Consider the following 15,553-nt stretch of genomic DNA (forward strand, 5'->3'; position numbering starts at 1 on the left):
ATGCAGCACAAGCCCATAGTGATCCCTGAGTGCTGAAGTTAGCTTGAAAGCACTTACACGGTGTATCAAAATGCAACTGAACATTCAGAAACTACTAGGTAAGGGCCTCAAGCAATGAAATCTATCACATACATGAACAGTCCCTTTGAGTTGAGGGGGCGGGAAGTGTCTGCTCAGGTGAACAAGATTACTTGCTGTCTGGAAGAAGGCTTGATGGTTTGTTTCCATTAAATCTGCTTCCCTATGTGCTTTTACACGGGCACCATCCTGCCTCCTGAACTACTGCTGCCAAAGGCACGGGCGCCCTGGAGTTAATAACCCCGCTGGATGACATTCAGATCCACCCGGCGTGCCGAAAGCCAGCAGCGCATCCTCCAGGGAGTGCGATTCCGCTCCCTGCCCCGCGGCACAGCCCACGGCCCGGGAGGCACCGCCTGCGCGGGGAGAGCAGCGGCGACACGGACCGTTCCCCTCGCAAAAACCACCGCCGCGCCGGCGGCCCTTCCCCGGCGAGCCCAGAGGCGCCGTCCCTCCCCGCCGGTGCAGCCGGGTTCGAAGAGGCCCCCTCCCACCCTTCCCCGGAGGCTGCCGCCAAACCAGCTGCCTCAGGCGGCGGCGGCGGCGGGGTAACGTCCCTCCGTCCTCGGGCAACAGAAAAAACGGACGGCGGCCGCCCGCTTCCCGCCCAGCTGCCTCCGGCGCCCGGACGGACGCGCGGCCCCGGCCCCCGCCCCCGCGGGGCGGAGCGGCGCGCGCGGCCCCGCCTCGCTTCCTTTGTGCTCGGGCAGCCAGCGGCCGCCGCAGTCGCCGTCGTTTCCATCCCGGGCAGTGTGCCCCTGCCCGCCCGCTTCTTCTCTTCCCCCCTCCCCCCATTCCCCCTCCCCTCGCCCCTGCTGCTGCTTCCCCCCCTATCTTGCCTTGCCTTGCCTTACCCTGCCCTCCCCTGCCCGCCATGTCGCTAGGAGCCGGCCCCGAGGCGGGTTTCTCCAGCGAGGAGCTGCTGACCCTGCGCTTCCCCCTGCACCGCGCCTGCCGCGATGGGGACCTGCCCGCCTTGTGCGCCCTGCTTCAGAGCTCGCCCTGCTCCGACTTGGCGGCCGAGGATTCCTTCTACGGCTGGACGCCCATCCATTGGGCTGCGCACTTCGGCAAGGTGGGGCCCGGCCGGCGGAGCGGGGGCGGCGGCGGGAGCTGGGGGGGGGGAAGTGGAAGGAGAAGGAGGGCGCCGGTCCCGCTCCCGCGCATCGCGGCGCCATCTTTGCCCCTTGCGCGGCGCTGTGGCGGGAGGCGGCCGCCGCGCCGCTGGGTTCCCCTCAGGGGATGGGGCGGGCGGGGAGAGGCCGTGGCGCTGGGCTTCGGGGCCTTGTCCTTGCCGCCAGCCAGGCCGGGGGTGGGACAGACCGCGGGGGCGGGTGGCACCTGCCGTTCCCGCATCATTTCATCCCACCCCCGGCGGCGAGGCAGCGACCCCTTTTATTTTTTTTTTTCGCTGCCTTCAGGGCAAGCTGGCTGGCTGAGGCGGCCCTAGGTCTGTCAGTCGGGCTTTCAAACGGCGCCCGGGGCGGTGGGAGCCAGTGGGGGGGAGGAGGAGGAGGGGCGGGCCCACGGCCCCCCCTCCCGCTTCCCCAGACCCTCTCCGAACCTCCTGGCCAGGACTACAGGGACCTCCGAGACGGCGACCACTTCTACCCCACCCCACCCCTGCACACCCATCCTCCTTTCGTGCTTTGTCTCCAGTCGTCACGGACCTTATCGTCCTCGGGCTCCACACCTGGAGATTTGTTTTGTTGTGGGGCCTGTGTTATGACGACCGGCTCGTTAGGAGTTTGGGAAGAAGATGCTTGTGCGTGTAAAGTCCTCCTTTTGTTGCTATCGGTATGGAAAAATACGTTGTGGTTTATATGCGCGCAGATGCGGGTATGGAATTAACTGCGTTGGCATTGTTACAGTGGGGAAAAGATCAAAACGTGAGAAGTAGGTACACTATAGATGTTTCTGGATTCCGCGGATGGAACTTCGTATTTAGGTAAAAAGTAGGATTTACTTAGCCTATGTCCCTGAAATCTCTGCTTTCGATTTCTTTCAGAGACCTTTCTAAGCTGACAGGCAGTGTTTGAAGCCATGCTATATGAGAATTCTAGTAGCATTTTCAAAATAAATGTGTTTATGATCACCTTTGTTGGATTGGCAAACTCAAAAATGGGAATTAACAGCTATTTATGAAATAGATAATTTGAAAAAATAATCCAAATATTTCTAAAGGGTCTTTCTTCTCTGACTTAGCTCTAACTTCAAGTCTTAAGATGGGTGTTATCTTAATTTCTTGGTTTTATGTAGGCCTTTCCTGTTTCTAATGCAGTGATTGTGCGGGCCTTAGAGGGCTGGGGTTGGGGTCTTTTTTCCCCTCATTGATTTGTCTGGCTCTGGATTTTGAGGAGCTTTTGTTCTTGTTCTGCCTCCCATTTCCAATATATTTCTATTTGTTTGTTGATTGTGTGCCACGGAAGGAAAGTGAATGTACTTAGCAGTTGTCATGGTTTATGAAGAGATGGTTTCTCTATGTTAAGTCATCTTACCTGCAGTGCTTGTTTGAGAACCATTTTAGAAACACAGAGAAGTAGCCCTTCAGTCTTGAAACAAAAAAACCCAAACAAAAACCCAAACCATCCAAAACAACAACAACCCCACAAAAACCCAAACCCCACAGAAAACAAAGCCTATGGTAGCCTTTTATCTGTTCAGAAAGAAGCTAATAATTGTCTACATTCTACACTCAGGGGAAAAAAAAGTGGAGTGCCTTAAATTTTATTATGAGGTACACTCACAAAAAAATAAAAAATGTGAAGATGCTAATTTGGCATTACAGCTTCCTGTTTCATTTTTCCATCTCATAAGAACTTCTCTTCAGTAGACACTTATGGCAGTCTGTGTTGTTCTGTTTTTTCCTCTAAGCATCTTCAGCTTTCCACTAGCCATCTAGGTTATGTGAATTTTTGTGTACGTTCTAGTTTCTGTTGAAGAGTCTCTTGCAGAAACAGCTCACAAAGGCAACAAGTCAGTCTGCAAGATACTGTGTTTATATTTGCCATGTTCATTCTTGAGTATCAGCAAAATTTGATACCTGTTTTTGTTGTTCTTGTTGCGTATAAGGGAGAAAAATCTGGCAAGTGAAATGAGACTTGAAAGGATGACCTAGGCTATAAATGAGTTTTATTCAACTTTGAATGTATGTACTTTCCTAAAAACCTTGTGACAAGGTCTAGGCAGTTTCAATTTATGTAAGTTATCTGCAGGTTTTATAGTCTTGTTAGGTAGTGTTCCTTTCTCTGAACCAGAGACTATATAACACACTTGAAAAAGTTACACTAATGTAATTGGATCCCAAACTCAACTGACTTTGTGTTTGTGTAGCATAGTTATACTTTTACCTTTTACCAGTTAGTAGATGGTTGCCAGCAGTGAAACAATAGCTGCTCTTAGGGGACATTCATATGCATGTCTTCTGTTATTATTTACACTTTTTTTCCAAGTTCAGATTAATCAAAGCTTCAAATAGAGAATTCTTAATTTCAAAGAATTAATGTTTTAAAACTCTGATACTTTGAGAAATGGTTCATTAGTAGTTACTGAACAAAACTCTTCCTCTTCACTTCTTTGTTTTTCTAGATTTTGTGGGATTTTCACTTGTTTGTCTTTCTTGAAAGAAATTACATGGCTGTCCTTCTGATACAGGGCCATTTAGCAGCATGTTCTAACTGCAGCTGTGTAGGAGGCTGAAATTACAAAACAGGTATAGCTTCTTTCTGGAAGAAGTCCTTGTTGAACAACTTCTTGTAAGCAGTGAAATCTAGAAGAGTTCATAGATACAGATACATGTGTGCATGGACACAGAGCATCAGTCTAGGGTTGGTGACCTTTAGCAGTGTAGAGATGTTTCTTTCCCACTATCTGTTGCATAATTTGAACATAGAAGAAAGCCCTCATTGTATCAGTACAAAACCATTTTAGAATGAAGCTACGTAGGACTACATTCTTGCACGCAGTTGTAGATATGCTGCAGTAAGGAAGTAGAATCAACATTCAAATTCTGTTAGAAATGAATAGTTGAAAGAGGAAAAATACCTTTTTGGGGGGAATACTGATCTAACACTAGCACCGATAAAACTGGAGTATCTTAAGACTAAAATTGAAAACACAGTATTTTTGAATAGCTTACTCTGAAACATACTTGGACAGCTTGCAAGTAATAAATAAAATGCCAACAAAGTAAGTTGAAAATGGTAGATATTGCAACCAGTGTTTCTGGTTGTAATACCTGGAGTTTTAATGACAGTGTGGCCTCCTTTTAGAGATAGTAGCAAATCCAAATATACTTGCTATGTTGAGTGTCTGTGGTGGAGTTTGCATTTTCAGGATGTTTCTTGACTGCAGAGAAGTGTTCATACCCCAAGATGTAAATTAATTCCCATTAGAGTTGCTGTATTCCAATTAGAGTTAATTATACAGTGCCCTAAATTACCCTGGCATTCAGTAGGTTTCTGAGAAGATGGGTCAAAATGTAAAACTGTTAGCAATCTAAAAAGCTACCAGAGAGGTAGAAAATGAAGGGCTTGCATAAAAAACTGAAGTCGCTGTTAATTCACTTTGACTTCTACTAACCTTAATTTCATTTTTCTTTTTAACTACTTGCATGTGTATTTTTATTTTCTCTGACCACATGTATTTGCTTGTACTCTTCTACTTTTATTTTTGCCATTTGACTGTTTATAGGAAGCAGAATAGTAGTAGGTACATTCTGTTTCTTTTGGAACAAAAGTAGTACAGATAAAAATGACTGTTTCTTCCTTGGTATTTTGCCAGTGTTGTGTCCTATGTGGAGGGCTGTCTTTCTTCCTCATTAAATCAGTTTAACCTCTGCTTTAGGTATAACAATACAGTGGAAAATACCTTCTAAAAGGTTATTTGATGAAAGCAGACTTGTGTGTCCTGATCTCTAGCGTAAATAATCAAGTGAGTTATTGTTTTTCATTACATTGACTTTTCCTATCCATGGAAGTAATTTACCTCATTATTCCAGAATGTTGGAAGAAACAGGTTTTTCTGACCCATGCTTGAGCTTTTAATGGAATGAAACATAACCTACATTGTTAAAATCCTGTAAGAGATTGGGGGTTGGGGGCACACAAGAAAAAAACATTTAAACATGAAGTTGTATAGGTAATCACGACATGTAGTCATCTTATAAAGCAGATTTAAACAGTGCAAGATGATGCTGGTGATCCAGTTCCAATGCTTTTCCGCTTTCAATTGACAGGGTGTAATGCCTGTCCAATTATGGAAGTTCTTTCATCCCAGTTTCTGTGCAGGAAATACTATTCTTTACTGAAGTTGTAATGCTTGTCTGAAAGTGTTTTCAGATTAATTCCATTAGAAGTCTATTGTTTTAAAAACTGGCTGAACTTTATTTTTGTTTGCAGTTATAGTAGAGGAACTTCTTGGTGTAGCTGGAGTTTTTTTCCATCTTATTGCTTATTAATAATTACAGTGTTAAAATTATTAATAATTTCTAAGGGTTAACAGCAATATTAGGGTGCTAGCATGTGAACACCAAGGAAGGTCTATGAGTAGCAAATACAAAATGTATGTGAGTAATCCAGCATTAGAAATATAGATTTTCCTACACCATTTTTTTATGTAAATTTTTTTTAGTTAAAAATACTTGTTTGCTTTTGAAGACGTACTTTTTCTTTGGTAATTTTGTGTTTTGTGGAGCTAGATTCATTAATACAGCAATATTTCAGTTGCCCTCATCCATACATGTTTACTTCACGTAATTAGTGAGTTAGTGGTACAGCTGTATCCATTGTCAAGTCCATTACAGTCCAAAAAAGTACTTTTGCATATCCTGAAGCTTAGAATTCGTATGTGTGTGTTTGAACTACACAGGGAAGGAAACAATTGAAGTTCACAATACATTTGCAAAGCTAATATAAAATATTTCACTATGGTGTTTGGTACTTACATCTCATGTATGTAACTCATCAAGATCAGGAATTTACAGGTAAAAAAAAAAAAGAGAGAGAGACTTGACATACAGCAGTAGAGAAGAATGTTGGAATCGTGACATGTGTGTTTCTATCTGTAATCAAGTTGCCAGCTGACTTTCTGATGCTTTTTAACTGCTCCTTTATGAACAGATTATTCCATAGCTGTGATATGGCTCACAAACATTTTCTTTAACTATGAGAGACTGACCAGTAGATTTTTGTTGTGTATGAACCAATATCATGAGTCAGTATGGTGGCTTTTTGTTTTGTGGGGGGGGTGTATGTGTGGTGGTGTTTCTTTTCTAACCATAATAAATGGAAGCCTAGACTAAACTGTTTATTTTAGCATAGTGCATTCCTTTTCCTATCAACAAAAAGACAATGTTACTGTGTGACAGGAAAGGAGATTTTTTTGACTGTTTTTGAAAGTTGAGGTCATTGTGGCTGTGGTTTGCTTGGCTTCTACAAATGTGATGTTATGAACATTTAAAAATAGTAGCTGGATATCTGACACTTCTGGTTAGTAAGATGGGAAAATAGAAGTCAGAATATAGTGTGACAGAATACTGCAGTTTTTTTTTAAAACAAAGAGGGCTTTTATTTTGGTATTGCCACAAACAGCTCTTCAGCTGTCGTAACAGGAAAATGGCGAAAAGAATTTATTCTTTCTATAGATTTGTCGTAATACTAACAGTATTGGCTTTCATTAGTAATCTGCTTCTTTCACTCTAGGTAAGCATTAAAGATATTTAAAATCTTGTGTTTTTCTGATTTACCTTTCTCTAAACTTTCCTGGGAATACATCTACATATCTCCTAACAACACTGTTGTTTTGGCAAGAGTTAACAAATAAAGTCTGTTTAGTATCATGTTTGCAGCTTTGCTGGATCGGAACTCTTTTTGTCGCTAACAAAAGTGAACCAAATAGCTCTTGTAGGCAGCTTTGAGATATTTATGCCCTCTCTTCCCCCATCCTGAAAACAAATGTTGGAATTGAGTTTTGGGGGTGAGAATTAAGTACTTTTCAGGTATGGCCAAAGGAGGGGGGGGAGTATAGGAAGGAGGGGCAAAATCCTAATGTTCGTATTCTCTCTTGTTTTGCAACCATGTAGTTTGACTAGTAAGTTTAACTTTTATAGTTTTTATGTATTTATTTAGCACATGTTAATTGTCATAGCACATCTGTGTAATGTTTTCGGTTTTATTTCCTCATGTCTTTAAAGCTGGAGTGCCTAATGCAGTTAGTAAGAGCTGGAGCTTCTGTAAATGCCAGTACAACACGTTTTGCTCAAACACCAGCCCACATTGCTGCTTTTGGAGGACATCCACAGTGCCTGAATTGGTTGATTCAAGTGGGGGCCAACATAAACAAACAGGTATGGATTCATGCATATTTAATGTGTGCATATAGTTTTGGAAGGAGTGTCTTGGTCCCTTTTTTCTACATGTATGATCCTTTCATTCACATACAGATAAATTTTTAACATCAGCTGAAGTCAAATGACTTAATTATCGGCTATAGACTTTTTTCTTTATAGTGTAGATAGGACTAATAGATGTCCTTTAAGCCACTAAAGGTTTATAGAACATTTGTTTTAGGAATTGACATCTTGCTACTTACTGAACAAAATGGTATGCTGCTCTGGTGTTGGCAGCATTAGCAAGTACTCTGATATTCTAATACCTCTTTTGGGAGAAAGAAAAAAGGCTAGCGAGGAACATCTTACTTTAGTATGTTAAGAATTGAAAAATTCACCATTACCTACAGAACCATGAGTCCTATGTAGTACTTCATGATTTAGTCATACATCTAACTAGTAAGGTCTGCCACAGTTTAGTTTATGGTGCATCTGGTTTCATGCTGTTTTCCTTTTTAGATTATTTCCAAAACTTTTCTAGTAACTTCCTGCAAATAGATCAGAAACATGTACTGTAGTAATGAAGAATGAATGGGTGATTATTTTTTAAATTTTTTTAAATAATTTTCCGTTATTTTTACTGTGAGTATGGATAATGATTGATTTAGTAGCAGAGAGTGCATTAATATAGCAAAATTCCTGTAAAGGACTGTTATACTCTGACACAGTAACAGAATCGAGCGCTCAAAACTATCATGCTTTTGGAGAAAATGTTTGCAGTACTAAATGGATCTATTATCTATGCTGGGCATACATGATGTGTGCCTTTATAACAGTACTCAAAATTATTTATAATATTCTAAGAGAGTAATTAATACTCAGCATATGCATTTACTAAAAGCTGTAGTATAGCACAGCATCTGTAAAATGTCTGGTCTGTTAAATCGTGCATCATACTTTTCTTAAAATATTTAATGGCCAGACTGTTCTATATGCAGTAGAGTTAAGCTAAGTCTGCTGAAGAACTTAAACATTTGCGTTTCTAGAGTTTGGTTCTTTTTTTTTTAAGCTATGCAAAAATAAGAAATGGGGAAGTTTGTGTTGAGTTTTCAGAAAAGAAGGCTGGTGCACTGAGAACAGCTGTGAGACACCAGGAGAATTGTAGAAACAATGAAGGTGACTGGATGCAGAGGCTATAGATCGCATCTTCTCCTTGATACCTGACAAAAGTAACTTATGCAATAAGTTATTGCTGCATAGTGGTAGAATCTTCAGAAGAGAAAATACGAGAACTATAAATTCATCTGGAGAACAGGTAAGAATGTAAAGAAACGGTGATTAGAGAGGAAACATGGCATGCACAGAATAAAGATGTACAAATATCTGCTAAATGAGAAGAGAAGAATGAATGAAAATGAATGAATGAGAAGAATGAAAGTTTCCAACTATGAGGATAAAGAGAAGAACTAACCAGTGAGGTTGAAATGGAGTTGAAGAACAAGCTTGCTGTCCTGGAACGTGATGGGGGGCGGGGGGAGCGGGGGGAAAGAAATCACATCTAGTGAGTGAGGTTATAAGAAAGAAGGAAGTAGCAGCTAGGAAAGAAGAAAGTAGCAGCTAGCCCCCCAAAAGAAGAGGAGAAGAGTGTAGAGAGATCTCTTCATGGGCTGAGGGCAACGTGCAGATGACTGTAAAGGAAAGCAGAAGGCAGTATGATACTGCAGGTATGAAGGCAGGTAAAAGTAGACAGCTTAGAGAAGTCACCGAGACTAGCCAGTGACTCAGGAGTCATTATTTTGATGGCATATCACCAGAGCAAATCCAAATAACAGATCTGTGATCCTCCACAGGAGGAAGAGTACTGTGGTTCTCAAGTTTTCAAATGAGATAGTGGTGATAGGATCTTACAGACCTCTGAGGGCAGATTTAGGTATTGACAGGCAAAGGACACTAGTATAGATAGTAGTTAGAGTTGACACTGTGGAAGCCTTGCGTGTTGTTAATGGTAGGCTCAAGTTATGCTTCAGTGTAATAGCTCTTTTTTGCTCCCACAAAATATTAGTTGAACATACAAAAAGAGGTATTTTAGATTTGGTTTAATGACAAAATAAGATGGCTCTGGTTAATTAAAATGGTAGTAGAAACAAAGTTTCTGAAGTTCTTTGTTAGGATGCAAGTGGTCAGTCACACTGGTTTCACGTGCACAAGCACTGAAAGCTAGACAGTGTACTTTAGCACCTATAGCAGCAAACATCCCACAGATATTTGGAATGTTTCATACACGGCTATGTAAAGCATAGTGCATGCTTTGCTCTCCCCAATTCCTTCTAGCTGTTTATCGAATTGCAGTCAAATTCTACTATTCTTGTTTGATTTGAACTGCTTAATAAATTATCTTGGTTCCTTATTTAACTTCCAAGCACTTTCAGGTGATCATCTAGGGCTTCCACCCACACTTTTGAGCTTTTGGAGCACTATTTCCTGATGTGTATTTTGTTTATTCCTTCCAGCTCGCTGACTGATGCTGTACTTCAAACAGACATAGTCACTGGCTAATGCTTGTGTGAGGACAAGTGTTCCATGGACACTGGATACAAAACACATGCTGAGAAAGATCTGGGAATACTTGATATTTAAACTAGTAAAACTTTCCTTCCAAACTGACTCCTGGTCACTGGCTACAGACTAACCCATCACCTCTGGAAAAAGAAAAGGATAGCTCCTGAAAAGGAATCCACTCGAGTCTCTCAGTCTTAACGTAAACCTCCGGTACTCAGTAGAATTTGCATGCACGCTTTCTCATATCTGCCCTGAGGTATTGTATTGTAGCCCATGCTGCCTGCCCTGAAGTTTAGCAAAACTTGAAAATGCTATCTTAGTGCTGGTGACAATTGCCCAGGACACTTCTCAGGCAGCAGCAATGAAGGACAGATGCTGAAAACTGCTTGTCCCAGCTGTACCTTGCTCCCCAAATAAGTTCTGTGAGTATATCCTGTGATGCCCAGCCCTCTTGCCTAACTGTATGTGCTGGCTAGAACCATCTATCTCTCTTTATTATCAGTGGGCAGTTTTTCACCCCCAGGATCACCATAAAAATCCACAGGAGAAAGCTAATGTGTCAAGCAATGAAAGTCCTGTTATTTATTTTTTTTGTTCAGTGGGCAGTGCCTGCTAATAGTTCTTAATAATGTTACTCAAGACCTGCACTTGTCTGTCTACCTGCTCTAGTTCACTGTGACAGTGCGAAGTACTTCTTGATTAAAAAGCCTGTTACTTAATTGAAATATATTTTCCCTCTAGCCTCAGCCTATTAAACATTCTGTTGTATCTTGAGTGCATTGATTGGCCAAAAAAACCAGTTTTGTGTGGCCTGGCTTAAAGAGAAGGGGTAAGAAATACTGCATCCTTACAGGTCATGTTAACTTACTTTTCATACAGCCAGTTACCATCATGTGGCAGTGATGGCAAATAGATTTAGGAGGGTTAGACTACCCATGTTAGCAAGAACTGTAAATATGCTGGTATCCTTGGTGGGGAGGAAGAAAACACTCATTCCTTTGGTATGTACAGTTTTGTATTGTAAACAATAATTTGGACTAAATCCAGATAAAAAATATTCCATCAGTTCTCATCTGTACTCAAAATTCAGAAGGAGAAACTATCATGAATTCATTTTTAACAAAGAATGTGGAAAAATACTCAGTGTTCTCCAGCTTCTACTTCTTGGCTTCAGAAAGGGTAGGGTGCTGGGTCTAAGAAATCTGAACAGGTTTTAGAAATGTGATCAGCTCATAGAACTTCAAATTCAGCAATCGAGTTAAGGAATGGAGTTAGTTTATATTTCTTGCTGGGTAAAATAGTACTTGTGTGTCTTAGTCAGATATTTATACTAGAAATGCTTGTATAGTGTTATGGTTTAAGCTTGGTAGACACCAAAGCACCAAAAAACACCACGCTTGTCGTTCCCACCCCCAGTGGGTTGAGGGAGAGAATCAGAAGGGAAAAGTGAGAAAACTCGTGGGTTTAATAGGTAAAAAAGGAAACAAAGAAAAACAAAAGAAAATCAAGTGATGATAAAAAAAAAATCTTTAAAACCCCACACCACAATAAAAAAAAACCCGCAATTGCTCATCACTAGCTCACTGATGCCCAGCCAGACCCCAGGCAACAACAGCCCTGGCAAACGCCTCACCTCCAGTTCTTCTTGCTAAGTATATGACATCATATGGTATGGGACATCCCCCTGGTCAGTCTTAGTCAGCAGTCCCAGCTATGTCACCTCCCAGCTTCCTGTGCACCCCCAGCCCACTCCTAGCCAAAACATTGATGTGTTACAAACACTGCTTTGGTCACAAATCCAGAATATAGCACCATAGCAGCTACTATGAAGAAAATAACTCTATCCGAGCCAAAACCAGTACGTGTAGTTGAAAGTTTTCAGTGTAAATGTGCATGGGGTTTTTTGTTTTAAAAAGAAATATTTACAGGTAAGTTAACTTTTTTAATAAAAGGGGTACCAGTGAGTGAAATTAACTGAATCATATCTAGAACTTGGAGAACAAAATGGGAAATTTGCCCCAAGTTCAACTGGAAGATCTGAAAGCAAACAGAAATTTGCACCTAAAAAAGACAGAAAGAGGGAAAATAGGATAAAAAATGGCTTTAGATTGAACTGAAAAAATAACCACATCCAAAAGAGGCCTGGTAATAAGCAGAGAGTTTGAGAAAAATACTTAATCAATAGAGGAAATGTCTCTTCAGGTTGAGCAGCATAGTAAGAAAATCTGATTAATGAAGCTGAGAGAGATTTACTGAGAAAATTTAAGCTGAAAAAGCAAAAGACTCTTTAGCCATATAAATAAAAAGAGAATAAAGAAGGAAGCTAGATAATTACTTAGTAAAATTAAATAGAACTCAGTGGTTATCTAAGCATGACCCCAAGCTAGAGAAGACTGCCCTTGTCTTTGCAAAAGGATAGTCGTGCTCCTCCAAGGGAAAGGAGGATGTTTGATAGCAGCAGTGAATTGCAAAAAAATAAATATGTCTGTGGTGCCTAATGACTCGCTTTGTCATCTCTTCAGAAGCACTGTACACAAAAAAAAATACTTAGTCTCCACATAAACTTCTGTTATCTTCAATATTAAATTAATGAAACTTAGTTGATTTTTCTACTCATTTATTTACAATGTGACTTCTCTATTGTGAGACAAATTTCGGCTGCTGGTGCAGTGTTACATCAAAAGGGTAAATAAGGCCCTGAAAAGTTCTGTAGATGTGAAAGGCCATTACAAGTTATTGATGTTTCCCTTCCTGGAGTGTTGTTATAGAAGGGGTTATGTCGAACTGAAGCACGTATGGGAACTGTGGACAATTAGAAGGGTTATGAGGTGTTATCAAGGATAATTAGGAATTTGTAGAGCCCCTCAAAATAAAGTAACTGAGTTTGCTCCATGTAGTCAAAAAAGAGATAAGGAAGAGATGTCTTATGCATGAAAATGTACTACCAATCTAGACCTTGAATTGCTCTCGGAAGCGTCTTGGAAAAACCTCTGTTACATTGCTTTTTCTGTTTGGTGCCATCCATTCCAATTGTTGAATCAAAACAGGATTGCTCTGAGGCTTATAGAGTACTTTATTTTTCTCTGTATGCATCATTTTGAATGTGTTGAAAAATAAGTAAACTTTAAAGCGATTTTACAGTGGGAGATAACTTTTTTTTTTCCTTTCAGTCTAGCTCATGACCTGGAGAGTTCCTTGTAGAGCTAGGAGACTTTTTCAGAAACTATTTCAGTGCAAATAATTTGGTCCCATAGGAGAAGTTCAAAAGAAGATAACACTACTGATGACTGAAATTTAGGTGCCATAATTAAAACAAATGCTATAAAAAATCTAAATCTGTATATTCTGTCACTCTCTGAGCATTTGCCAAATACCTTAGCTTTAGAGAAAGACACACACTTTTCTGGGCAAGTGATTGCAAGAAGCCCTTCTCAAGACATATATTCTCTTCTGAGATAACTAATCTTTTTCTGTTTGTTGGTGACAGGATTGCTAGCTGCTATAAGCTTGGTTTCTTCTTGTAACGCAGTGGTGAGGACTGCTTTTGCAAGGTCTCTTCTAATTCTTCTAGTGTTTCCCCACAGAAATGCTTCATAATTCAGTTATCCACATCTCATTGTGGACACCATGCTAGGTTTATGGAGCTAGTAAACATTTTTGTCATCTTTGTCATATGCATGGCTAATTGACCTAACTTTCTCTAAACTGAACTTTACACTGACTGACTATCTTTTTAGTTAGGGCTGGGATGAGTAAATACTAATGCTGAACAAGAGAGGCAAATTGCTTCCTTTCTACACTTCTACCTCTTTAATAAAAGGCAGGGGGAAAGGAAACAATAAATGTTGAACGATGAATTGAAGACAGCTTCCATGGTGGGAAACTGTATTACACTAGTAAGAAAATCTTCCTGGATAAATTGGTGCCAAATGAATTTCCAGGTATGATAGTTAATAAAATTGTGTTCTCTGTTAAATGTTTCTGTCTTCCTGTAACTTCAAGAAAAGTTATGAATAGGAGAAATTACATAAATTTCATTGGAAAGCAGTCTTCTGTTCATCAGCTATGGACAGCCATTTTCAAAAAAAGCTGTGTAGCTGTTTTCTAATCACTAGGGACTCCAGGGAGTTATCTTCTCTTATCTGTATCCAAACTTTGTGGCAGCCTCAGCAATTTTCCATAGTTTATAAGAACGTAAACTTTGTCTGATACCATTATTGTTCCCTGCTGCGGGTGCTTTGTGGTTCACTGCTTAGCTGAATATATGTCTTAAGTACTGGTAAACTGGCTTACCCTCATTGAATTTTCAACTTGTTGTAAAATATTTTACCATGAAATAAAATTGGCAAGTAGAAAATTGAGAGTATATAACACGTAATCCAGAATTCATCTTCAGTTTATATTTACATGCTCTAAAAGATGTGATTTAATTTCTCAGAAGCTTGGCAGACAATTTAAGACACTTGTTACCATCTATCTATCAAGATGGTAGTATGGTCATATTTTGAGTATATTCACATTTCAAATAGAGCTAAAGCATAATTAGTACTGTAGAATTAGGTGTGAACATTGTGTATGAAGACTGGCGAGTCAGTAAAGGTGCTGTGTTACTTTAATAGCTAGTGTTGATATTTTAATAAAAGGAATGGGGAAGCAAAAATGAGGCACATACAGTTAGAACGTGTAATATCAGTGGAGCAGACAAGTAAAGTCTGTCAAAAATTTGGAGGGAAATTAAAAAAAAAAAAAAAAACAAAAAACAAAACCTTGCTATGCATTAAAAGTGTTGAGGACTGTGATAATTTAATCACATAAACCAGTAACTGAATATTTACTTGCTACTTCAAGGCTGTATTTCACTACAGATTCTTCTCTGTGGTTCTTAATACTGGTGGTTAATTGCAAGTACTGAATTTCATTTGCAGCCTGTAGATCACAATGCATGGAATTTACCTGCTGCTTGCTGGTTGCATTTGTAAAATTGCTGTAGATTGTCCCTGTTATCTGTGAAGATAGTTTGTAGAGAGGAATCGCCTGAAAAGCATACACCACTCCCAGTATGTTTGCACATAATACAAAAAGATTAAATGATTGGATGTACTGGTTAACAATAAAGGAATATAAATAGATAAAGATGGTCAGAAAAGCAAAGTGTATAGGACGTGAGTCAATGTGTATGTCTCGAGAGATCTGGCCTGTCCTGTGAACTCTGGGCACACTTACATTACAGTAGAGTTACGTATACATACTCCTCATCTGGTGAGTATTTATGATGCAAAACAGTACTGTGTAAGTGTGTCACCAAGATCTGAAAGCACTGTAGTCCCACAGGCTTGGCCATGCTGCTTCTGAATTCAAGATGGCTTGCACAGCCCAACATATTGGGAAACAAAAGTGCTAGGAAATAAAGGTGTTAAGAGTAAATTGTTATGGTAGTATATGTTGAGGGTTTTTTTTTAACAAGTGTTACTGAATATAACTGCTGATTGCCTAGTTATTGGATAAGGCTTATCTCGTGAGTTAGATGCCCTTAGCATTGTTTCTTGCTAAATAGCTAATGTACATGACAGCCTACTGCAAACTTTAAAA

At 40.3% G+C, this 15,553-nt stretch overlaps 1 protein-coding gene across 5 annotated transcripts in view; it reads left to right on the forward strand.

The window, feature by feature from the left end:
- The first annotated feature begins 782 nt into the window (after positions 1-782).
- ANKRD10 (ankyrin repeat domain 10) overlaps positions 783-15,553 on the forward strand; it is a 38,378-nt gene continuing 23,607 nt past the window's right edge. For 2 of the 5 annotated variants that reach the window (XM_074561443.1, XM_074561454.1), the window contains exons 1-2: positions 783-1,153; positions 7,271-7,423. In XM_074561443.1, the coding sequence (XP_074417544.1) occupies positions 953-1,153; positions 7,271-7,423 (354 nt within the window). In that variant the 5' untranslated portion in view covers positions 783-952. Of the gene's footprint in view, positions 1,154-1,592; positions 1,876-7,270; positions 7,424-13,664; positions 13,906-15,553 lie in introns of those variants that run through there. The other 3 variants (XM_074561434.1, XM_074561424.1, XM_074561465.1) reach the window with 3 other exon arrangements.

Source organism: Larus michahellis, chromosome 1 (genome assembly GCF_964199755.1).
Source record: "Larus michahellis chromosome 1, bLarMic1.1, whole genome shotgun sequence".
NCBI classification, from domain to species: domain Eukaryota; kingdom Metazoa; phylum Chordata; class Aves; order Charadriiformes; family Laridae; genus Larus; species Larus michahellis.